Source organism: Ictidomys tridecemlineatus, chromosome 2 (assembly GCF_052094955.1).
Source record: "Ictidomys tridecemlineatus isolate mIctTri1 chromosome 2, mIctTri1.hap1, whole genome shotgun sequence".
Classification (NCBI taxonomy): Eukaryota; Metazoa; Chordata; class Mammalia; order Rodentia; family Sciuridae; genus Ictidomys; species Ictidomys tridecemlineatus.
Genome location: NC_135478.1, coordinates 225,834,922 through 225,858,555, shown reverse-complemented (window position 1 = coordinate 225,858,555; position 23,634 = coordinate 225,834,922). Strand labels below are relative to the sequence as shown.

The 23,634-nt window shown below is 54.7% G+C and overlaps 2 protein-coding genes across 3 annotated transcripts in view; one reads left to right on the top strand and one right to left on the bottom strand.

Moving 5' to 3' along the window:
• Window positions 1-56: 56 nt before the first annotated feature.
• On the bottom strand, window positions 57-18,539 carry Abcb8 (ATP binding cassette subfamily B member 8). Of its 2 annotated transcripts, XM_040291269.2 has the most exons (17): window positions 18,406-18,539; window positions 15,686-15,998; window positions 15,216-15,371; window positions 15,045-15,139; window positions 14,814-14,919; window positions 13,814-13,975; window positions 13,622-13,707; window positions 13,370-13,467; window positions 12,890-12,995; window positions 9,487-9,520; window positions 9,142-9,278; window positions 8,877-8,971; window positions 8,553-8,686; window positions 7,463-7,610; window positions 4,361-4,611; window positions 3,582-3,737; window positions 57-177 (listed from the first exon to the last, which is right to left on the bottom strand). In XM_040291269.2, the coding sequence occupies exons 1-16, from the start codon at window positions 18,498-18,500 to the stop codon at window positions 3,609-3,611; spliced, it is 2,145 nt and encodes a 714-aa protein (XP_040147203.2). In that variant the 5' UTR covers window positions 18,501-18,539; the 3' UTR covers window positions 57-177; window positions 3,582-3,608. The 2 variants fall into 2 exon arrangements, with proteins under 2 accessions (XP_040147203.2, XP_005326720.3); XM_005326663.4 differs by lacking the exon at window positions 57-177 and having other exon boundaries at window positions 1,550-3,737.
• Window positions 18,540-19,219: 680 nt separating this feature from the next.
• The window catches only part of Atg9b (autophagy related 9B), an 11,902-nt gene continuing 7,487 nt past the window's right edge, over window positions 19,220-23,634 (top strand). The window contains exons 1-7 of the mRNA XM_005326662.5: window positions 19,220-19,390; window positions 20,964-21,047; window positions 21,213-21,822; window positions 21,965-22,008; window positions 22,143-22,207; window positions 22,406-22,567; window positions 23,163-23,304. Coding sequence (XP_005326719.3) covers window positions 19,229-19,390; window positions 20,964-21,047; window positions 21,213-21,822; window positions 21,965-22,008; window positions 22,143-22,207; window positions 22,406-22,567; window positions 23,163-23,304 — 1,269 coding nt within the window. The 5' untranslated portion in view covers window positions 19,220-19,228. The remainder of the gene's footprint in view (window positions 19,391-20,963; window positions 21,048-21,212; window positions 21,823-21,964; window positions 22,009-22,142; window positions 22,208-22,405; window positions 22,568-23,162; window positions 23,305-23,634) is intronic.

The following is a 23,634-nucleotide window of genomic DNA, read 5'->3' as shown; positions in this document are numbered from 1 at the left end:
GCCTGCTGGATGGGTGAGGTGACCTGCTGCTCCAGAAACCTTCCCCAGAAACAGGTGGTGGCTCCCCTGGGCTCAACGCTGGACTGGGGGCTCTGCAGCAAAGTCCAGGTAGGGCGCAGGCAACAGAGGCAGGCAGGGGCTGCAGAGCAGTGTTGAGATGGTGCTGAGCTGGCACTGCTGCAGAGGATTGGGTTTCAACAGTGAGGGGGGCAAGGGGGCCAGCAGAGCAATCTGGGGGGCAGGGAAGGTCCCTGGGGCCCCAGGCTGAGCCATTAGCGCAGCACTGGGGGGGGGTGCCGTTGCTGTCAGAGACCAGAGGCGCCAGGAGGAAACCGCAGCAGCCCTGGGTAGGGCTTGAAGGGAGCCCAGAGATAAGTTGGAACTGGAAGTGCCAGTAGGACCCTCTGGGTCTCCAGATGCGGCCTCTGCACATCAGATCTGAGGGTTTGTCGCTGGCCCCTAGTCCAGCCCCTCCCTCATTTTGCCTCTCCTGCCTTCCTACTATCCCACCTGGGATCATTTGTTCCTTCAGAGTGGACTTGGCTGTTGACCAAACTAGAAAGTAGTGGGAAGTTTGACATTGGAAGATCTCTTCCCTTGCTGTCAGCATCCCAGCCTACACTGGATGGCCAGGGTGCTCTTTAGGGCCACATTCAGGGACTCTTTTTTCCTGTATATCAGAACCTACCTCCCTATACTCAGGCCCTCCTATTGGTGAGGCTGGCTTCTACCAGTGATTGTGGGCTTACCTGCTACCCTATTACTTCATGTCTCTTTTTACTGACCATGTCCTAGAGACCATGTGATACCTAGCACCTGGAAAACCCCATCTTTAGAAGTGGCCATATGCCAGTAATCCCATTGATTGAATCGTGTTGTTTATTTAACCACTCCCCTACTGATGCCCATAGGGGGTTTCCAGTCTTCCCATCAGTGTTGCTGGCCATGCCATTGCACAGATGTAAACTCCTGGAAATAGAAACACTGGGTCAAAAGGCCACTGTGTTAGTAATTTGGTGGATGTCACCAAATTCCCCCATGGCAATTATGCCATTTTGCAGTCCCACCAGTATCAGAGGAGGGAGCGCATGTGGCTGTTCAGCATGGGATTCTTCTAAAGAAAAGGACTCTATGCCCATGAACCAGCTGTGTGTGCCCTTGAGAGGGCAGAGCTAGCACCCAGTCTGACCAGAAATGGTTCTTCTCCCTATCTAGAAAGAAGAGTAGAAGAGGCGGGCAGGGGGCCTCCCAGCAGTTGGCACAGAGACACTTAGAGCTGATGTCCACAAGGACTGTGCTAGCTGGCCTGCAGCGGGCAAGGGGTCAGGTCAAGCAGAAACGTTGTGGCCCAGCTTGGAGCTGCAGGGGTAGGTCTGGGAGCATCCACACAGGGGTCCTCGTCAGTGTCAAGCTCTGTGCTAGTGAAATGCTCATCTACCCTTGATTGGGAAACTGCTCAACTCTTCCCTGTGGATCTGAGAACATAGGCTTACCTCCATTAATTTACTGCAATTTATTTCTAATAAATTCCATTTTTGTCCAAAAGGCATTGTAGGCCACCAGATCTATTTATTCAGACTTCCAGCTGAGTAGGAAGCACATATTTCCACCAGCCAAATATGGCTGCACCATGCTGCAAAGGCTCACAGGCTTCGGGGGGCAGGGGCCATCTCGGACTGAGTGGCACGTGAGAGAGGTATAATACTTTGGAAGGGATGAGTGGATATGATGGCTTGTAGCACAGATGTGAACACTTTCCCAGGCGATTGCACCGTGTTTTTAAGTACTTCACTGTAGATCATCCCATTTATCCCTTGGAAAAGACTTTTCAAGACCAAGCATAGCCAGACTGTATCTCTGCAGAGTAGCTGGCACAGCAAGGTCAAGGTGAGCTTACAGGCCAGTGAGTGCAGATGCACAGCTCATCTGCCTGGCCATGGGGTTTCTCTAACTTCTCCAGGTGGTGGGAGGAGGGCAATTCCAGAAGAGCCATCTTGAAGCTGGGTGGCCTGGGCCTGGAGGTGGGATGGGAAACAGGAGCTGCCTAGCTTCCTGCCCTGAGGGGAAGGCATCAGGCAACAACCAGGCCTAGGGTTGGGCAGAGCAGAAGGGACCAGCTAGGACGCCGAGTCCCTGCCCAGGCTCTAGTTTAGTGGCCAAGCAACCTGGAGCCAGCCCTAAACTCTGCTCCCTGGACTGCAACCTCTGATCAGTCAGAAAGCAGGATACCAAACAAGGATGTTGGGGCCCTGGGGCTTTTGGATGGCTTGCCCCATAGTGGTATCTGGTCCTAAACCATGCCCACAGATGCTTCAAGTCCCAACCTGGCTCCTGCACTCACACCTAAGCCACTGCTGCCTCTTTTACCTCATTTGTACACCACTGCTCCTGCCCCCTGAAAAATGGAAATATTTCTTTGCTGCAGGAAAAATGCAAAATGCTTGGCTGGTTCTGAAGGGTGGCACAGGCACCCACTCTCCCCATGCCTCAGAGAGTGGGACTCTGGAGTCCCAGTCTGGATATGGCTAGACAAAGGAAGACCCTTAGTGGGAAGAGACAAGGGCAGCATCAAGGCAGGAGGCCACCAGCCCTGGGAGTGGATGAGGAGGACTGGTACATCTGCAGCATCGTAAGGACATAAGGTCCTGACTGCTTTTGGTTCTGGGCACCACTGCAGTCCAAGAGCCTTTCACAGTGCATTTCTTGGACCCCTAGAAGCCAGCTGGGACCCAGAACTGTCTCATTCACAGCTTTGGGGTCATAAGCATGTCACTAGGGCTGTCAGCTTGTCCATCCCCTTCCAAGATGAGGCCCCAAGCCACGTCCTCCATGAGCCTCCCCATGGCTTTGCACCAACTGCTCCCCGTGGGCACCACTGAGCATGCTGGGTGTGCTGCAGGCCCCTGTCTCCTTCAAGCAGGGGGCTGGCTCACAGTCTCACCAGGTCAAAGACTCAAGTCACACAGGGAAGGGACAGTAATAGTGTCCCACCCCTCTTACCCCAACCCATGTGGGCCCTGTTAAGCATCTGTCTCCTTGGAGGTGGTGGGTAAAATCCAGATATTAAGACTGTGGTAATGGAGGAGAGGGCTGGAAGAGAGGATATGTGGAGGATGGACCAAGGGGAGGCTCTTCCTCTCAGGGTCGGAGAGGCAGCAGGGACTTTCCAGTGGGAGAGTCAGTCCCCAGTTTACGAAGTGAGATCCTAGCAGGAATGGGGAAGAGCTCAGGTCTGGATTCCCATGCCTACTCTTGGACTCTGAATTTTCAAAATTTCCTGGGGCTGAGGGTCCAGACAACTTCAGGATGTTGGGTAGAGCTGGGGCAGAGAGAGGACAGAGCAGAAAGGCTTTGGGGATTCTGTCTCACCATGTGCAGCCCAAAGATTCTGTGCTCTGGCAGGCAGCAGGGGTGAGAGTGAGTGGGAGAGATACCACCCCCAGCCCAGCTGGTGGGCCTGGCTTTATTGTGAGTGGAGAGGCAACAGTCACAGCCACACCTAGTATGCTGGCCCTCCAGGGGCCCAGTCCCTGGACAGCTCCCCCAGCTGAGCTGTCCCTGATGCTGGGCAGCAACCAGACCTCAGAGGGCCATTCTTAGGACTTGTGCTAGTGGTTCCTGGGGCCTCTGGGCTTCTCCCGAGGTGAGCCTGATGTGGGTGGGGTGTCCAGGGCCTGCCTCCGGATGAGCTCTGCATAGAGGCCACCCTTCTTCAGGAGCTCTTCGTGGGTCCCAGCCTGGAAGGAGGGAAGAAGGGCCTGAGGGTCACTCAACAGCATCACATTCAGAGCCCTGGGAGGGCTGGCCTTTATCAGTCATTGGGCTCCTGGTCACTTAAGCCAGTGATCTTCCGGGGGACACTTGGAAAACACAGTCCAACCTGAAACGAACTTCCATTGCTGAGGGCACAGCTGTTAGTGCCCATCCCTCCTCCAAAGGACTAGGGAAGAACGTTGACTCTTCCCGTTTGCCCCCTCCCCTGCACTGAGTCTATGAGTCAAGCCCACAAGCTCTCTGAGGATCTGCTCCTAATGGTACCATCATAGTCCCTGGTGTAGCCTCTGCTCTCAGCCCTTGGGTGGCCAACCCTGCCCTGGGCCCCACGCCTACCTCCAACAGATCTACTTTTCCCTTTAATCCTGGGAGCCTCTAATGAGCCTCTATGCCAGGGGACAGAGAAAGAAACCAAGGCCTCCAGAGGCCAGGGCTTGTGCAAGGGTCGGAACACCTGCATGTGTTGGGATTCTGCTTCTAGGACATGGGGCTGGGCCAGAGGAGTTGCTTCTCTATGCTGCCTGTTCCACCATCCATGGCTAGAGCCACCCTAACCCACTGCTCGACTCCCCAGGCCCACACTGACCTCCCAGACCTGGCCATTGGCCATGACAATGATGCAGTGGGCTGCACGAACAGTGCTGAGCCGGTGGGCAATGACCAGCACAGTGCGGCCAGTGCTGGCTCGGTCCAGGGCCTCCTGCACCACCCGTTCAGATTCAGCATCCAGCGCACTGGTGGCCTCATCCAGGATCAGCACTGTGGGCTGCTTGATGAGGGCACGGGCAATGGCCACACGCTGCTTCTGGCCACCAGACAAGGTTGTGCCCCGCTCGCCTGCATAGGAAAAGGATAAGGTGAAGGCCTGAAGTGATCCTCGGCTCCACACTTGGGAGTGTCAGGCAGAGAGGCACTGGGTCCTTCCTAAACTTCCCCCTAGTCCCTCTGGTCCCTCCCCAGAGTGTCCCTGACACGGCAATGCTCGTCCTGCCTCTCCAAGGGTGGGGTGTCATCTGTCAGCTCCCTGGTCCCATATCCCTGTGCAAAGAAAGCAGAGTACACATGTGCACACCAACATGAGCAGTCAGCACCGGAGCCTCCTAGCACGCAAGGCCTCTGGGCCAGGCAGGTGGCCCTGCCCTGATGCTATGGCTTGAGCTGTCATCCTGGCCTCAGGGACTCCACTGCTGTGGGGACCTGCTAGGATCCATGGAGACTCCAGGCATGGTGGCATTTGAAGGCCACAGAAGAGAGCAGAAGTGGCAGCTGGTGAGCCAAAAGGAACCGTGAGGTGATGGCAGGATCTTGAGTCAGTGAGGGGGCAGCTCTGAGAATCCCACATGAGCAGGGAGCATGCCAGGTTCAGAGGCACGGGAGAGCACCACCCAGGGAGAGATGCCGGGGGTCCTCCCACTCAGGGCAGTGCGACCACCCAGGGAGAGATGCCGGAGCCCCCCCACTCAGGGCAGTGCGACCACCCAGGGAGGGACGCCAGCGGCCCCCCACTCAGGGCAGTGCGGAGCCCAGTCGTGTGGACACAGCTAGATTAGTAAGGTGGAATTCGACAGGTGGCTAAAGAAAGGTCTCAGCCCAGGGGCTGATGCTTGCTCAAACTAAAGAGCCAAGAGTCCAGTTTTCCCATTCCGAGAGGTGCTGATACATTCTGCAGCAGATCTCGCATGTGGGACGGTAAACAGAGCCCCAGAGATGGAAAGGAGAAGACCTCTGGGGTGAACACCTAAAGCTGCAAGCCACCAGTGACCATGCTATTGTGCTGCTGCATGTCCCCTGAACCACCAGAGCCCTCTCCTGGGAAGTCAGAAGAAAGACCTGCACAAGACACCGACTGTTATGTTGATAGATGCTTCTTTTTTGGGGGGGAGGGTAGGGGAGTGTGGGAGACCAACCCACACATAACTTGAGTTAACTCCCCTGCTGGGCCATGTGGCATCAGGCACCCATGTTGCTAGACTGCCCTGCTCTTCTAGGGTTTGAGTGACTGTCTTCTTGCCCGGGCTTGTCTTCCCTACAGCCCCATGGGTGGAGCTACGTCACCTGTTCCTTTGTAATATAACCCCTTGCCCTGTTTAGGTTAGAATCTTCCATGGAAGTGCCTTGTGTGTGTCCCCTTCTCTTACTGAAGTGGCACCCCCTTTCTCCACAGAAAAGCCTGCTTCACCTTGGCTGATTTTAGGACTGTCAGCAAAAGAGTCCGTTGTAGATAAGCTTCCTATTTTCATGTCACCCTGTTTACTTGGCCACTGGATGAGAAGATGCTAGCACTCCAGGTACTGGGCACCCCCTTACTAGTTTTTCACAAATGTATCCAGTATAGTACTTTGAAGAAATGTGCAAATAAGGCCTCTGGCCTTGAGCTGGGCTTCACAGAGATGTCTACATTTTTAAGTTACAAATGGGCCCATGGTAACAGCTGGCAGGGGGAGGAAAGAAAGGGGAGCAGAAGCTCTCCCCTTCTCAGGTGTTGTCCTTGAAGAGTTAACATGCTCAGAACAGTGAGAGAAAAAGCTGCTTTTATGTGAACTTCTGCAGACTGGGAACTTCTGAGCCCTTCCCCCTACACGCTGGGTATAAAACTCTGAAACTCCCTGAACTCAGGGTTCAGGGGATTGATTGATTACAGCAAAGGCTGTACCCTCTGAACCTGGCTGCAGCCAAATAAAACTGTTTCCTGCTATCTTCGGTGCCTTGCCTCGTTTGTCCCTACAACATTACTGTGCCCTTGGGTGTGGCCAACCTGCTGACAGTGGACATCATGAAGATACTCAGCCCCCTGAAACCTGACCCCTTGCCTCATTTGAATAGCTTCCCTCAATAAAAGGGGTCAGCGCAATAAAAGGGGTCAGCGCTCTCTCTCTCTCTCTCTCTTCCTGCAGACCCTTAAGGTTAGAGGAGCTGTCACAGAGACTCCAAAGAAAAAGGTATTTGTGTCTCTTTTTTAAAAAAAAAATTTATTTTTTAGGTGTAGATGGACACAACACAATGCCTTTATTTTTATGTGGTGCTTAGGATCAAACCCGGGCCCCGCCCATGCTAGGTGAGCGCTCTATCGCTGAGCCACAATCCCAGCTCCATATTTGTGTCTCTTGTGTGCTTACTTTGAGCAGCCCAGTTAGCCCAGTTTACCTGGAGTGACCACTGAGCCTTTTAGTTGCAAACAGAAACTCGGCATGGGAGACTGAACTCAGGGGCACTCCTCCACTGAGCCACATCCCCAGCCCCATTTTGTATTTTATTTAGAGACAGGGTCTCACTGAGCTGCTTAGTGCCTCACTTTTACTGAGGTTGGCTTTGAACTCACAATCATCCTGCCTCTGCCTCCCGAGCTACTGGCATTACAGGCGTGTACTACTACACCTGGCAGAGGGAACACTTTTAAACAGTAAGAAAAGAAGAACGAAACAGGAGCTAGAGGAGGAGAAAACAGTTATGAGGCAAGAGCCCCCCCCATCCTCTGGGCTTGGAATGTGGTATGCTCTGTGAATCACTTGCATGGCCAGAGTCCTGTCTCTCACTCCCTGTCTGGTGCTCTGGCCCTCCGGAGCCCTGCCTGTCTCTGCAGCCCACATGGTCTGCTGTGCCTGAGCCACATGGGTCAAGACTTCCCAGCCCCCACACAGCCTCATCACCATGGAGCCCTGCAGACCCCAGCAGGCGTCCTCCCACTCACCGACAATGGTGTCATAGCCCTGGGGGAAGCTGCTGATGAACTCATGGGCATTGGCTGCCCGTGCAGCTGCATATACCTCCTCGTCAGAAGCTTCCAGTTTTCCAAAGCGGATGTTCTCCATGATGGTCGTTCCAAACAGGACTGGCTCCTGGGGTGGGGACACAGAGACAGTGTCTACAGGAAGTCTCCCACTCCGCCCCAGTAGGAGTGCTTTATGCTGCTGAGCCACATCCCCAGCCCTTTTGTTTGTTGTTTGGAGACAGGGTCTTGATAAATTGTTTAAGGCCTCACTAAGGTGCTGAGGCTGGTCTCAAACTTGAGATCCTCCTGCCTCAGCCTCACTGGAGTGTGCCACCCTACCCAGTGAGACTCTGTTTGACTAGATCCCTTAGGGGTAACTTAGGGTGAGCCAGAAGTTCAAAGTCAGAGGTCAATTAAGTGAGAACACAGTGGCCCATTAAGGGGAAGTAGAAGTGGGTGAACCCTGTGAAGTAGAGGTGGGAAGGGGCTGGGTGGCACGGCCAGCAGGCCTGGCAGTGATGGCAGCAGGAGGGTATTGCATTTGGCCCTCATGGGATGCCTGCTTTTTTTTTTTTTTTTTAAAGAGAGAGAGCATTTTTTAATATTTATTTTTTAGTTTTCGGCAGACACAACATCTTTTTTTATATGTGGTGCTGAGGATCGAACCCGGGCTGCACACATGCCAGGCGAGCGCGCTACCACTTGAGCCACATCCCCAGCCCTAGGGGATGCCTGCTTTTTGTCCCAGCCCGCAAAGGAAGAGTGCTCCTCAAGGGGCTTAGTGGGTGGGTGCTGGCCCCCAGCAATCCCAGCCCCTCTGCTGCAGGATCCTAAAATGCCCGCCTGCTTAGACTGCTGTCAACAGAAGCAAAGTGTCCCTGCCCTGGGAGACCAGTGCAGAGCTGCAGATGTCCAGGGCAGGGACACCTTGGATCCAGAGGACAGCTAGGAATGGTGAAGAAGTCGAGGCCTCCTAAGGGGCAGCAGAGGGAGAGTGGGGGAAGGAAAGACCTTGAGGACTGAGAAGGGGAGCCCATCTATGCTGCCCACACTAGCCTCTGGCCCCTACCTGGCTGATGAAGCCCACCACCTGGCCCCGGAGCCAAGAGGGGTCCAGGGTGCGCAGGTCATGTCCATCCAGCATCACCACACCGGCCGTGGGGTCGTAGAAGCGCTCTAGCAGGGACGCCACCGTAGTCTTTCCTGAGAGTTTGGGGTTGTGAGGGAGGAAGCCAAGGTCCAAGGAAAGAGCGACCCTTATGGCAGTGGGAGCTCCCCCGGCCCAGGGCAGGGCAAGGGGCCACTGAGAGCTGGGGTCTTGCTGCTCTTTTTGCTCCCAGCCCTGCTCCAAGTGGCTGCCACAGAAAGTCAGAGGGTGGGGGGCATCCCTTACCTCCCCCAGATTGGCCCACAAGGGCCACAATCTTGCCAGGGGGCAGCGTCAGGGTGAAGTCCTTAAGTACCTCAGAGCCAGGGCGGCAGGGGTAGCTGGGGGAGTCAAAGAGAACCCTGGTCACAGCAGCTCCCAAGTCCCTTGGGGCCCCGCTCCCTCCTGAGGCACCTCGTTCACAGGGGCCTTCAGTCAAACACCCCACGGGGCTCCCCTCCAGTCTTCAGCCCAGAAAGGCCCGTCCCTGTGCCTGCTCACCGCCGCTGACCTGAAGCTGACGTTCTGGAACGTGATAGAGCCACGGAGATGCTCCTTGGGGATGCAGCAGCCCCCCGAGAGTGGGATACAGGGGCTCAGGGTCATGAATTCAAAGACACGGGCGCCTGCACTGAGCCCCCGCACTACCTGTGGAGGAATCCAGAGTTTGTGTTAAGGAGGGAGTACGGGCTCCCAGGAAAGGATGCCCCAGGTGCTGGGGTCTGGGGACAGCATTTCTGGTGCCCCCACTGCAGGCCATGGAGCCAGGATGTGACCTCGTTGTCAGGAATCCTCTCTAGATGCCCGTCCACAGGTGACAAATGGGACTCAGTCCATATCCGTGTCGCCCACTCACCTGACCAAACAGGACAGAGAGGTTGGCCATGGACCTGCGGACAGAGGAGAGGTTGGAGGAAGTGGCGATAAGAGCCGGTGAAAGGTGAAGGACAGGGAGGCTTGAGGTCAAGTGCAGCGAGGTCCCTGACATCTGGGATCCAGTGACACAGGTCACCAAGCCTTGCTTCCCTCCTTGGCTGCATGAGGACAACTGTCGGTCTACCCTAGTCCTCGGAGGGAGGCTCCAGGAGCAAGGGACATGGAATGAAGACCCACAGCCTCAGTTGGGAGTCTATGCTGCCCTGGCCTGCGGGGTGAAGTCAGCTCAAGTTGAGGGATGACCTGTCTACGAGGAAGAAGCCCCAGCTGAGCCCATGACTTGTGGCCTTGGCCATGAAGACACGATGCCTTTGACAGAGATCAAGGTGATACAGCCCACAAGGGGAGGTCACATCTAACATTAGACTCCCGGGGAGGCAATGACTTATGTTAAAAAAAATGTGGAAAAAAAGTAGAATCCACAGAGAAGACAGAAAACAGAAGACCCCGGCCACAGGGGGACCTCGGCGGAGACCCCAAAGTTCCCTGACAAAATTTTTACTGTGGGCAAAATCTCCACTGCCGGCGTGTATGTGGAGAAGATGGGCCTGTGTGTTTATCTGTCTAGACAGTGGGTGGCCTTTGTCTTGCCAGGGCTGGGCACAGGGCTGGCTGGCTGCTGTGAGCTGGGGGAAGATGAGTCAAGTCTTAGTCACGGGTCCCGGAACGGCCTGGCCGACCCGTGACGATGTGTGTGCCACTGTGTACCCAGGGTCCTTCCTAAGAAGGGGAAAGACTGACTCCCCAGGACTCTTGGCCTGCAGGACTCACTTCAACCAGTGCTGGGGTGGGGGAGGGGGAGGGAGGAGCCCCAAAGCCCTCCAGGGCACAGCTCTGTCAGGCTCAGCCCTGGCCAAAGAGAGTGGGGAGGCCCTGGCAGGGAAGAGCCAACCCAGTGAGCTATCTGTTGATGAGGAGGAAGAACGGCTCCACAGAGATCTGGAAGCCATTAGGGCCTGGCAAAGGGGCTACTGCAACTGAAATCCAAGACGCGCATGACTCATAGGCGTGCCATGACCTTGCGCTCAGGGATGCCGCAGGATGCAGACCACGTGCTCTGCCCAGGTGGGTCCTGGCCCCAACTGTGGTCTGTCTGGGCGCCACCCCATCTCTGCCCAAAAGAACACTTCAGATGGGGTGCAAGGTGGGGACTACCCTGCTCTGCTCCTCCCTCCCTCTGGACCCAGCACTGTCACCTGTGCCCTTGGTGGCCCAACAGGACTCGGGAGGAAACAGCAGCTTCCTGAAGACCCAATTCTTCAGAAGCAGGCAGGGACCCTTGGGACAACACAGACTGTCTCCCTGGGCAGTCCTGTGGCTCTTACACAATCCTGCTGAATGGCCGGCTGGGCAGTGCAGTGGGGACATGAGGAGACTCCTCAGGCTAGGAAGGGGCAGGGGCCTTGGGAGCAGGGTCAGGCTGATTTTCTTAAGGGAGCCGGTGGGTTTCTTATGGGTCCCCTCCCCAGGTGAAGCAGCACGGGGTGCCAGCCCTGGGAACCACGGGAGCCAGGGGGACACCCCAAGCCCCGCCTCTCCCACAATAAGCATCTTTGGATCCTGAGGCCACCAGGGAACAGTGAAGGAGGGGTGAGGCTCTCCAGCACCGGAGGGTCTAAACATGGCTGGCTCAGGGGACACAGAGCAGAAACAGGGCCAGGGTTCCCGCTGCTGCGGGAGAGGATGGAATGTGCTGTGGGATGTGCTTCTGGGGCCAAGATGGGCGTTCTGTCTGGGTGAGCATGGGAGCTGCCCTACCCCTTCTCTGGTTTGGCCTCACTTCCCTCAAGGCACTAGCTCAGGGCTGAAGGATTCTCTAGGAAACTGTGGACCTAGAGCAGTGACAGAGAGGACCCCAAGCATGGAGGGGCACCACCAGATCAGGAGCGCCATCTCTGGAAGGAGTCAGGGGCCAATGCAGGGAGAATGCGGGGGACCTCGGGTGATGTGGCTGCAGATAACACAGGTCTTCACTCTTTAATTATTTATTAGGACATACTCACTCTTTAATTATCTATCACAACGTGTATTTATGTGCAGGCCATGTGTGGGAGAAAGCAAAGAAGGCAGCGGTAGGAACTGCTCATGTTGAGCCGGGAGAAGGAAGGGCCTGGCAGGACTGCGGTTTGTCTGGTGGCTGAGGAGGCTGATGGGCTCCAGGCTGCCTCACAGGGCAGACGGGGTCAAGTGGAGCAGGGAGTTTCAGACCAGTGAGAAATGACAAGACATAGGTTGGGATCTGCAGGGGCAGAGGGTCCACTTCTCATCCCAGGGAATGGTTACAATGGGGGCACCTCTTAAAAAGCTTGTGGAGTGGCTCAGGAGGCTGAGGCAGGAAGATCTCAAGTTCAAAGCCAGTTTCAGCAACTTAGTGAGGCCCTAAGCACCTTAGTGAGACCCTGTCTCTAAATAAAATACAAAACAGGGCTGGGAATGTGGCTCAGTGCTTAAGTGCTCCTGGGTTCAATTCCTAGTACCAAGGGAAAAAAAATAACCAAAAAACTTGTGGAGGATGGTCTAGCCACCAGGGAATACCAATCAGCTTCAAAACAGAATGTGAGGAGACTTGCGCACCCTCTAGGCTCAAGCAGCCAGTCACAAAAGGATGGAAGCTGCATGACTGCGCTTCTGTGAGGTTCCCAGAGTGGCCAGAGTCAGAGAGCAGGGTGCCAGGCTGGGGAGGGAGCTGGGGAGTGGCGCTCAACGGGTTCAGTCTCACTTTTGTGAGATGACAAAGTTCTGGAGATGGCTGCACAAGCTTGCACTTCAACGGGGCAAGGGCAAGGACATCTACCTCATGTGGATTCCACCACACGAATCATTTTTAAAATCTATCAAGGGGGCGCTGTGGCTGTGGCTGTGGCTTAGCGACAGAGCACTTGCCTCACACCTGTGAGGCCCTGGGTTTGACCCTCGGCACCACATAAAAAAAAATAAATTAAATAAAGGTGTGTATCCGTCTACAACTAAATACACACACACACACACACACACACATAAAAGTCTGTCAAGGATGCTTGTGAGTGGCCTGGAAGGCTGAAGACACCAACAGCCTTCGAGAATGGAGCCGGTGGTCGGCTGGAGGGCTGGGACCCTCCAGCCTGTGCTCCTTTCCACGAACTTGCTTTTGCCACGTCCACACCCCCAGATGTCACTGAGCCTTGGATGTGGGCCCGACATCAGCCCAAAGTCACGGGTGGGGAGCTGGGCAGGCCTGGGGCTGGACCACAGTCCCCCAGAGCATGCTGGCACATCAAGTCTTGCCAGACAGGGCACTGGAGGGGTCAGGGGGCATCTTAGGGATGGGAACAGCCCTCACTCACCTCTGCACCGTTTGGGAGGCCACCAGGAAGGACATGAGGTCTCCCCCTGTCAGCTGCTGTCCAGCCACAAGGGAGCCCCCAACAAACAGGGTGCCCAGGACCATGCCTGTATGGGAAGGGGACAAACTGTGAGGAAGAAAGTGGCAAGTGACAACAAATGAATTTGGCCCGTTAGTCTCGACTCCTAGCCCCGCTCAGTCACTAGCTGATGGGGGAATCTAGGCAGAGTGGTCTCAGCCTCGATCTCCTCCTCTGCAAACAAGCAGGGCAGGCGCCCCCTCCACGCTCCCTTCTGGGCAGTCCTGCAATAACACACCCACCACCTTCCCGTCACCCATAGTGTCATCAGCTGGAGAGCCTGATAAACGAAGGCGCTCGATGGATGTCCCAGGAGCATGGCAGGGGCGCACAGCTCTCACCTATCTCTGCTCCTCCCCTGGCCACAAACCCATGTCCCCTCCCCAGGCAGGCCCCACTCACAGTTGAATGCAATGTTGGAAAGCCCTTGGAACAAAGCAATGCCCGTGCCCAGCTCCTCTGCCTTACAGCGGCAGCTCTCCAGCTCTGCTCTGTAGCGTCTGGGAAGAGGCCAGGCCAGGCACTTAGGGCGCAGCTGGGCTGGGTGTGGAAGGGGTAGGTGTGCATGGGAGGACTCAGCTGGGCCGGGTGTGGGAAGGGGTAGGTGTGCGTGGAATATGCTCTGGTTCTATGCTCCACCTTCCCAGGACTCACTCCTCTTCCCGCGGCTCCATGGCGAAGGCTCGAACCGTCCGCACGTTGCCCAGGGCCTCATCCGCTACGCCTGTTGCTCTGGCAACCTGCATTGAGTCCGGGACACAGGGAGTCAGGTTGGAAACAGGAGGAGTGACAGAACAGATCAGAGAATGGGAGGAAGCTAAGGGGACACCCAGGGGATTCCAGTACCTGCTCCTGACACTGGCGAGACAATTTGCGGAGACCTGAGCCCATCAGGGTGCCAACGCCCATCAGGGCAGGTGTGGCAATCATCAGCAGCAACGTGAGGCGTGTGGACAGCATGGACAGGGACACCAGGCAGCCAGCCACCTGGGTGCAGCTGCGCAGCCCCTGTGAGAAGGAAGGGGGGACAATCCAGCAGCAGAAGCAGGACATGGGGCTCATGCTCACTCACCAGGCCCAGGCCCCCAGAGGCCACGTGGCACTCCTCAGTCACCAAACATAACCCCTCTGGATGAGCTGGGGTCAACCAGCAGGCAGGAAGGGCTGGGTCAGAACGGCATGGACTATGGCATTTTCCCCCAGAAAGATGTTTGCTTCTCTTCCTGTTCCAGAAATCAAACTATGAGAATCACAAGGGGATATGTCCCTCTGACAGTCATGGGCCAGTGTCATAACCCAGAGGCCGGAGTGACGGAAGTGTGGATAATGGGAAGATGTCAGTGTGTAGTAAACAGCAACTGCAAAAGCTCAATACTGGCCAAAGACTGGCACCCTGGGGATGGGCAGGCCATGTGAGTCTGCTCCTACGGGGAAAGGGTCTGGTCCAAGTCCTCAGGAAGTCTTTCTAGGGGAGGAAGGATTTTTTTTTAGTACTGGAAACTGAACCCAGAGGGGCTTTACTACAGAGCCACATCCCTAGCCCTACTTATACTTTTTAAAATTTAGAGAAAAGGTCTCAAAATAAGTTGCTTAGGGTATCACTGAACTCTTGAGGCTGGCCTTGAACTCCTACCTCGGTCTCCAGTGTCACTGGGATTACAGGCATGCGCCACCCACCCACTGGGAGGATTTCAGCCTATGCTGACTGTGCGCTGCCTCGGCACCTCCCAGCCATAGACTTCTGTGTTCTCTCACCCACACCCTCCTGGACAGTAGTGAGCACTGGCTGTGGACCCAACATCAGTCAGAAGTCAGGGCTGGGCCAGACCATGGGGTGAGCACTGACCTGGGAGATGACGAGCTTGAAGGAAGATTTAAACTCCTGCACATCAGTTGTCAGTCGGCTCACCAGCTGCCCAGTCTTTTTGGCATCAAAGAAAGCAATGTCTTGTCTGGTGGTGGGACATAGGGGCAGCAGGCGGGGGGAAGGAGAGAGACGTTGGTCCAGGATGCGACTCACCCCAGATCCTCCCCTGGGATATCAGTCACCCTAGCCCATACCCTGTGTCTAAAGTACCGAAGCAGTGAGCTGAAAAGGGCCTTCCGCATGTCCACAGCCATTCGCTCGCCAATATAGGACAGCAATACCAGGTACCCGAAGGTCAGCAGTCCCTGTGAGAGAGGCCAGTGCAGTTAGGGAGGACCCAGAAAGGCTTCACTGTGCCCTGGGCCCTGCCCCCTGCAGTACCTGGATGCCGTAGAGGGCAAGCAGCTGTGTGCTTATCTTCCGGGACTCAGACACGAAGCTCCCCACATGATCCCTTGTGTACTTGGCCACGATCTCTACCAGCTGGCCCAGGAGCAGGGGGATCTGCACATTCACCAGCGCTGCACCCAATGCCAGCTAGAGGGGGGCAAGGCAGAGTAGACAGACACTTAGAGAGAGGGCCACTCTCCCTCACCAGCCCTGACCCTGCCCTTCCTCCCCCACAGCAGTGCCTCTTTGAGAGTTAAAGCCCAGGCTTCCAGCCCCACTGCATCCCTCTATCCTACAAACCAGCTACCAAGGTCTTCTGGATGTCCTCAGACCCCGGGGCCCCAAGGCAACATTTGCTGCTTCTGATGAAAGAATGCTGTCCCTGCTCTGGCTTAGGGCTTCTGCAAACCCCTTCCTGGGTCCTTTTTCTCCCCAGTATGAAACAGCAGGGAAAGCCTCACCACGATGGCTGCACCCAGGACCAGCACATGGGGGCGCAGAAACTGCCAGAAGAGCTTCCAGTTAAAGTGGGACTCCACAACACGGGGTGAGGGGCAGGCGGGCAGGGCCTCTTCTGCCTCACATAGTGCCACAAGGCAGAGGCGGGAGTGCTTGTAGAGCACTGCAGAGCCCAGCAAGGCTCCCCCACCCCAGCACCAGGCAGAGGGGCTCCGGCTGAGAGTTGGTAGGGCTTGAGGGAGGTGGGCCCGGAGCTGTGACCGCAGCTGGGACACGGCCCTGAGGAGGGAGGTACCGAGGCGGCCATCTGGGGACCTGCAGGGACAGAAGGTCATTGGTGGCTGAGGACCTAGTCATCCATCTTTCACCTGACCAACAAATCCCTGATCTCTGGCTGAGCTTCCTAGAAGAAGAATTTCCTTTTTGTTTTAGCTCCTGACACTGCCTTCTTCTGGGCTGTTTTTAAAGATTTATTTTTCAGACAAGGTCTCACAATGTTGTCCTGAATGGCCAGGAACTCCAGGACTCAAGCAATCCTGCTGCCTCAGCTTCCAAGTAGCAGGAGCCACAGGTGTGCACCACTATGCTAGGTTCTCAGCTCCTGAGACAAGTGTACACAGTGACACTGCTAAGGAATGTGATGGCTGAGCATAAGTCAGAACTTAAAAGTGTTCTTCCCCTGCATGGTCTCCCAGGCAACACCTTCAGTAAGGCCCCTTCAGCCTTCAAGGGCACCAACCCAGGTCTGTGCTGGTCTCCAGGACTGTCCTTTCCCAATCACAGCATGTCAGGGCTGGAGGGCACATAATAATGGCAGCTAGTTTACAGCACTCCTTTTCCAGTCCTCTTCTGGCTTAGGGCTTCTGCAAACCCCTTCCTGGGTCCTTTTTCTCCCCAGTATGAAACAGCAGGGACAGCCTCACCATGATGGCTGCACCCAGGACCAGCACATGGGGGCGCAGGTGAGGTCCAGAAATCCTCCATGAGTAAGGATCCGAGGTTACCAGCAAGGTGAGCTCCTGCTCTGCAGGGGACACTGTGTTGCTCATAGTGGGGATGGCAGATATGACCCCTGCAGCACTGACAAGGGTCCACTGCCTTTGCCACTTGCCTCCCTGGGAGATGCCCTTACTCTCATTGATGATGAAAAAAATCCATGTGAGTTGAGAATTAAAATTGGGACTCCACAATACTGGGCATGGAGTAGGCAGGAGGGGCCTCGTCTGTCTAATGCAGCGCCACAAGGCAGAGGCAGAGATGTCCCCAGGCAGCAGCACTAGGACAAGAGAGGAACTCTGGTTCTGGTTCCAGAATCCAGGCTCATTCTACTCTGCCAATGTGCCATGCTCAAGCTGTGCATAGCAGGACCAGGAAGGGACCCAAGTCTTCTGGCTTATTGTACTCCATCACCCTATCTCCCCTCCTAGGCCTAGAGTGCCATGTGTGACAATGCATGGAGGGAAAGGGCTAGATGCTCCCTTCCCCCGCCACTCCCAAATTGGCTGATGGAAGAAACAGGAAAACAAAAATCCAAAAAATTATAATAGATGTTGAGCAAATGTTTTTTGTGCACACACATGTCCTCATTAGAAATATAGGACTGTCTGGCCTGACCACTGCAATGTTTTACATTGCAATCCAGTACAATGCCCCAAAACAACCAAGTACAGTAAATATATATGTTTGCCACACAAAAATGGAAGGTTTCACAAAATAATACTTTCCGTTATTTTTAAATATGTATTTTGTTATATTCATTTTTAAATGGTCCTGATTACTAAATTCATTTCATGATCTATTGAGAATCACTGACTAAAGCACTCACATATACTTGGATATTCTTTGATGTCTTTCCTTGGGTTTCCTTCTGGTTTAGATAATACCAACACCCATACTCTTTCCCACAGACTGTTTTCAAACTGTTTAATAATTTATCATGGCTACTTTCAGCTTCTCTCGTCTTCTCCAGACTCTAAGAAGGGCTCCACAGTTGCCAAGAATCGGTGGGTTGCTTCCCAGCACCAGTACTTCTAGCGCTAGCTAGCGGGGGCTCTTGCACTCCCTGCATCAATCAGATGAACTTTCCAGGTGACAAAGCTCCACGGGCAGCCCTTGGCGATCTTTTTGCTGTTCCACTCTCAGGTTATTCACTGCAGGATGGAGGGCATCAGTGCCTCCTCATAAAGCATTTACATGCAGGATGGAGTTTCCAAATCATTGCTTATTTCCCACCCACCCCTCTCTCTGGACCAACGCCTGTGGAGTGTTTGACCAAGAACGAGTTACAGGTAGACCCCTGATTCCTGCCGAACGCCTCCAGCTCCAGGAACCACTTTCGATCGGCTCACTCTGAATCTTGGAAACATCTCGACTCTAACAACTATTTTTGTCCAAATTGCCAGATTAATTCGGAAAGGGAGAACGGGGGCTAGGAGTGGCGCCCCCTGGTGGGCAGTGCGACAGGGGCGTGGCCACTGACCCGGAGCCGGCTGGGTTCAGCCGACGCGCAGACGCAGGCGTTGAGGAGGCTCCCGCTGGCGCCGGGACAGAAGCTATAAATAATTGAGGCCAACTCCCTGGGGAGTGATATTCCACCCCCGGCCGCACCGCCTACAACTCCCAGCAGGCCCCGCGCGAGCCCGGGGACTCCATCTCCCGGCGCGCCCCACGCCCCGCCGGCCTGTCAATGGCTCGCGCTCCAAGTAGCTTTGTCCCTTTTTACCTGACGGCCGAGGAATTCTGGAATCGAAAGGATGGTAGCGATCTGCCTGGGACAGGGCCGCCCCGAATCCCGACCCGAAATAAGTGCACCAACATGCTGGGGCAGGAAGACCGGAGCAGCCGGCAACAACAGTTTCACCCTTATCCCACCGAGGTCTCCATGTTGGCTCCAGCCCCCATCCCGACAGCCTCCTCGCGCCTCGGCGCTGACTGGTGGAAAGAGACATCAATTTTACTGAAAGCTATGATTGGAGCAAACGATGACCGCCCCCTTCCTTCTGGAACTGTGATTGGATAGGGTCGTCTAATAGCCCGCCTCCTAGCCGTGGGCGGGACCGAGTGGGAAAGGGCTCTGCCTCTTGCCCTGGGCTCTGGTCCGCTGGGTGTGTGGTAGCAAGGCCAGTCCTCCCACCTGGGTGATGTGCAGAGTAACGTTTCAGCTGACCTCGGGCGGTTTTCCTACGGTTTTCCTGACGATCTCCAGATGTCTCCCGTCCAGAAGTCCTGGGGTCTCTAGGGAGTGTACAGCGCTGGTTCTGGAGTGGGGCGGACTGGGGGCGGGGAGCGAATGAGCAAAAATCGACCGTGGAAGTTAAAAACAAAAGAAAGGCAAGAGTCGGATGCGGTGGCGCATGCCTGGAATCCCAGTTACTCAGGAGGCTGAGGCAGGAAGATCGCAAATTCGAGAACAACCTTGGCAACTTAGTGATTCTTCCAGCTGCCGGCTGTGATGACTATCTCAAAATAAAAAAATAAAATGCAAATGTTTCCCCACGTGTGGCAATCCCTGGGACACTCCTTCTCAATTATTGAGAACTTCTAGTATGGAGGTCCTGAAGTTCATCAGACCCATCTCCCAAACAGCCGGGTCTGAGCGACTTGCTGAGGCTCCAATCGCACTGGGAACAGCACTGCACCTCTGTTTTAACAGAGCTGTAATTATTTGTTTGCATATTTGCTCCTCCCACCGGGGGTGTGACTTCTTGGTGGGTAGTGGCTCTGACTCATTCACTCTGTTCCCTTCCCCTCCAAATACCTGGCAGGAAAAAATGCCCTCTGTAATAAATTGACTTTATATCTCCCACCATTGGAGATTGAACCCAGGGGCCCTCTACCACCCCCTTTATTTATTTGTGTGTGGTCTGGAATTTAACTGAATTACACCCCCAGCCCTTCTTTTTTTCTCTATTTTTAAAATTTTGAGACAAGTTCTCACTACATTGCTGAGGCTGGCCTGGAATTTGTGTTCCTCCTGCCTCAGCCTCCTGAGTTGCTGGGATTCCAAGCATGCACCACCACACCCTGCAACTGACTTGAATTGAGGATGGTGGTAGGAAGATCAATGGGTGAATTTAGAGTAGAACCCAGTCGGATTAGTTTGAGCTTGGGCTGACAAGTTCAGGGGGTATGGGGAGGGGCCCTGATGTAAGTAGGATGGAATATCTGTGGTACTGAGTGAGTGATGTTAGTAAGGTGAGGGACAGACTAGACCAAAACCCCACATAACCCATCTTGACTGGTGTCACAGAAAGATTTTGAGAATTTCCTAGCCCTCTACAATGTGGGATTCCACTTTGTCACCTATAGAGGAGTTAGGTCTTGTTTTCATAGCTTTGCCTCCTGCTCAGCCATAAAGCTATGCCAAGTCCTATAACAATGCCCCTCCCAAGAAGGAGACACAGAAAAACAGGTACTCCTGGGCTCACTTTGTGGGCAGATCCATGATTACCTCCACACTCCTCCAGTAAATAATCTAGGAACCACTGTGTTCCTCTCCATGTCATGGTTACTGGTCCCTATCTCAGGCCTTGCGCCTGACCCTGGGGGCCTGGCATCTGCTGGCTGAGTCAGCATCCTAGGCATGGGCTTCAGTAGGACACCTGGTGATTCAGGGCCTCAGGAATGGCGTTGGGCAAGCCACCAGACAAGCTGCCTGGGCCTCCTCTTCCTTGCTGAGGTTACCACAAGAACCCCACTCAGGCAGCTCTTTCCTGGGTCCCCAAATTATCCTTCCAGCTGCCTTCTGAAGCCAATTTAGCCCTTAAATTGCTCAGGCCCCAGAAACTGGATCAGTACTTGAATCAGAGGGCATTAGGTTCAAGAGGATAGGGAATAAACATAATGGTACTTCCAAGCTCCCCACACTACTTTTCAAATCCAAGATAGCTGCCGTTCCATCCCTTCCTTCACTTCCTTCGTCTTCTTGCTTTTCCCCCATCTGGCTGCAAACTCAGGCTGTTTCCCCTCTTCCTTTATTTAGTACCCTCAGGCAAATAAAACCATTTTCTTTTTTTTTTCTTAAAGCATTTTCCTATTGATAACTGTAGGTGGGCGGAGAGGGAGGAGATATGATTTTAAGAAATGGAAGATTTGGCCTGGGGAGATAGCTTAGTGGTACAGCACTTGCCTAGCAGCACATGTTAGTGCCTGGGTTTGATCCCCAGCACTGAGGGGGAAAAAGGAAGATTTGACATCTTGGCTTCAAAGTCCTACAATCATTTAATGAGATTCCACTTTATTGCTTTGTTGTTTTGGTGGCTCTCTTTTCTTTACCTCTAGCCCCTTCAAGGTCTGAAGATGGAGACTGTCTTCTTGTCCCAGTGCATGCCCAGCCCCTGCCTTCCAAGTTGGCACCTCTCCCAGGTATGGGGGCTGGGCCCTGAGAGGATTGGCCCCAGGTTGCCCTGCAAGGGGTGTGAGTGATCACACAGGTGACTGAGAGCTGGGACGCCCAAGGCCTGCCCATCCTGAGTCACCTGGTACTGTTGTTGTCATTGTCCTGGTTGAAGTCCCTGCTCACTTCCACAGACCTCTGTGGGAAGAGCCACAGCCCCATCCCTCCAACCTCAGGAGAAGAGAAGCCGCAGCCTGATGGTGAGCCGAATGGGCTGGGGGGGGAGCAGGGGGCGGCTGGGGCACTGGGGCGAGCTGGGGCCTGGCTCAGTGCCCCTGCTCCCTGTGCCCCTGCTGCCCCCTACTCCTCCACGTCGAGGACCTGGGGGAGGGAGGGTCTCCTTCTTCTCTCTGTCCCCTACCCCTCGTCCAAGAAGCTCCTTCTCCTCACCATTGCCTCCTGCCCTGGGGTCCTCCTGCCCAGTGCTGCAGGGGACAGAGGCCTCTCAGCCTGGCCACAGTGCCCTCCCCATCCCAGCTACCCCCCCAACACAGGCAAGACCTGCATCGACACCGGCATTTGCTTCCTCCTCCTGGGGATCCCACTCCACCCCACCCCTGGCCTCTGTCACTCCCCCTCCCTCACGCCGGTGCCCCCAGGACCCTCCTGGGCTGCGGATAGGCCCTCTGATCCCTGAGCAGGATTATGAGCGGCTGGAGGACTGTGACCCTGAGGGGTCCCAAGACTCACCCCTCCAAGGGGAGGACCAGCAGCCCCTACTTCATGTGCCTGAAGGGCTCCGGGGTGAGTGTGTGGCAGGGAATAGGTGGGGGGACTAGGAACTTCATGGCTCAGCCCTGTGGGCCTCTGGCATGAGTTGAGGGTGTGGAGAGCTGATTGCTCAGGGGTCAGCGCTCAGTCCTGATGCGCTGTGCTTCCTGCCTAGGCTCCTGGCACCACATTCAGAACCTGGACAGCTTCTTCACCAAGATATCCTTTGTATTGGTCTTCAGAGGAAGCACGGAGGGAGTGGGTCTCTTGGGTGGGGAAGGGTTGTGGGAGGGGAGGGTCCTCAAGAAGAGCCCATTGCATTGTGCCTCAGGTGTCTTTAACACCACTGCCACATCTACAGCTACCACCAGCGAAGTGGCTTTGCCTGCATCCTGCTGGAGGATGTCTTCCAGCTGGGGTGAGAAGCTGACCCTGGCCCCAAGCATTATCTTCTGCTTCCTCCATAATGCCTGTTGCTCCCAGCCCAGCCCAGGCTTGCCCCCAGCAGGCCCTGGCTCTGCTGTGTGTGTGTGTGTGTGGCCCACCTGGTGGTGGGCGGGGCAGAAGCCCACCTGCCCTCAGGCTCATCACAGTCCCACCCCCGCACCTTCCACAGACAGTTCATTTTCATTGTCGGCTTCACAACCTTCCTTCTTCGATGTGTGGATTACAATGTTCTCTTTGCCAACCATCCAAATAACCGCACAAGGCCTGGGCCATTCCACAGCAAAGTGAGCTTGTCAGATGCCATCCTATCCTCAGCCCAGTGTGCAGAGAGGTAAGTGACAGTTGGTGAACACTGTGGCTAGGTCAAGATGACAGGATGGTTTAGATGAGCAGTTCCCAAAATTTTTGGTCTCAGGACTAAAGTGTATTTTAAAACACACTTCAAGTTGATGGAGAAGCTCAAGTAGATGTCGATTAAGAGATTCATATTTATGTATGTTTACCTTATTAGAAGTTTAAGCAGAGGACTTTAACTTTATTTTTGTAGTTCTGGGGCTGGAACCCAGGGGTTCAGGCATGCTAGGCAAACACTCTACCACTGACTACACCCTCAGCCTCAGGGCAGCTTTAAAACCTAGGAATGTGCAAGCACACACTCCCCAGGCTGTCAGTGTGATGTGAAATTTCTTGTGGTTTCTGGAAAACTCCATTGCACACTTGCGGGAGAATGAGAATTCAAAGAGCAGAAAGCATTGGTGTGATTTGCAAAGAAGTGTTGATTTTGCAGACACTTGTAAGGGCCCCTTTGGGGATCCGCCTCCCTGGACCCCACTTTGAGACCTGCTGGTCTTGCCACTGCTCCAGATGACGGTCTCCTCTCTGGGCTTCCCGTGTTTCTCCACCACTACCTGTCCAACCCCATACAGGATTCATGCCAGCCCCCTGCTGGTCTTCCTCCTGGTCCTGGCTGCTGGCTTCTGGCTGTTCCAGTTGCTTCGCTCAGTTTGCAACCTCTTCAGCTACTGGGACATCCAGGTGTTTTACAGGGAGGCTATGCACATCCCCCAGGTAAGCTACACAAGCATGTCTGCCTTGAGAGTGTGGGCAGAAGAGAGAGGCAGGAGTTAGGGGTTGCACAGGAGAAAGAGCAAGGGCCATGTGGATCGAAGCACCACCTGGGGAGACAGCAGAAAGGGCAAGGCCTTGTGACACCTGCCCTGGACTAAGAGTAATGTAGGTGGTGAGCACCTCCACTTAGGAGACATGGTCCTTGCTCTCATGGAACTTCCTTTGTTTAGATGGGTCACATAAGATGACTTATAGTCACATGCTTGTGGTAAAAACAATGGGTGTTTAGAGGAAGGGTTGTCACCTGGCTTTCTAGAGCAAGAGGAATTT

Excerpts from the sequence above, each read along its gene's own strand:
- Abcb8 (XM_040291269.2), bottom strand. The coding sequence starts at position 18,500 with ATGTTGGTGCACTTATTTCGGGTCGGGATTCGGGGCGGCCCTGTCCCA. Across the intron at positions 15,372-15,685 it reads TCCTGGGTGCAGCCATCGTG|CTGGCATTGGGTGCAGCGCT; the intron begins GTGAGGCTTTCC and ends GCCCCCCTCTAG. Across the intron at positions 15,140-15,215 it reads TTGCCCTCTACGGCATCCAG|GGACTGCTGACCTTCGGGTA; the intron begins GTACTGCAGGGG and ends CCTCTCTCACAG.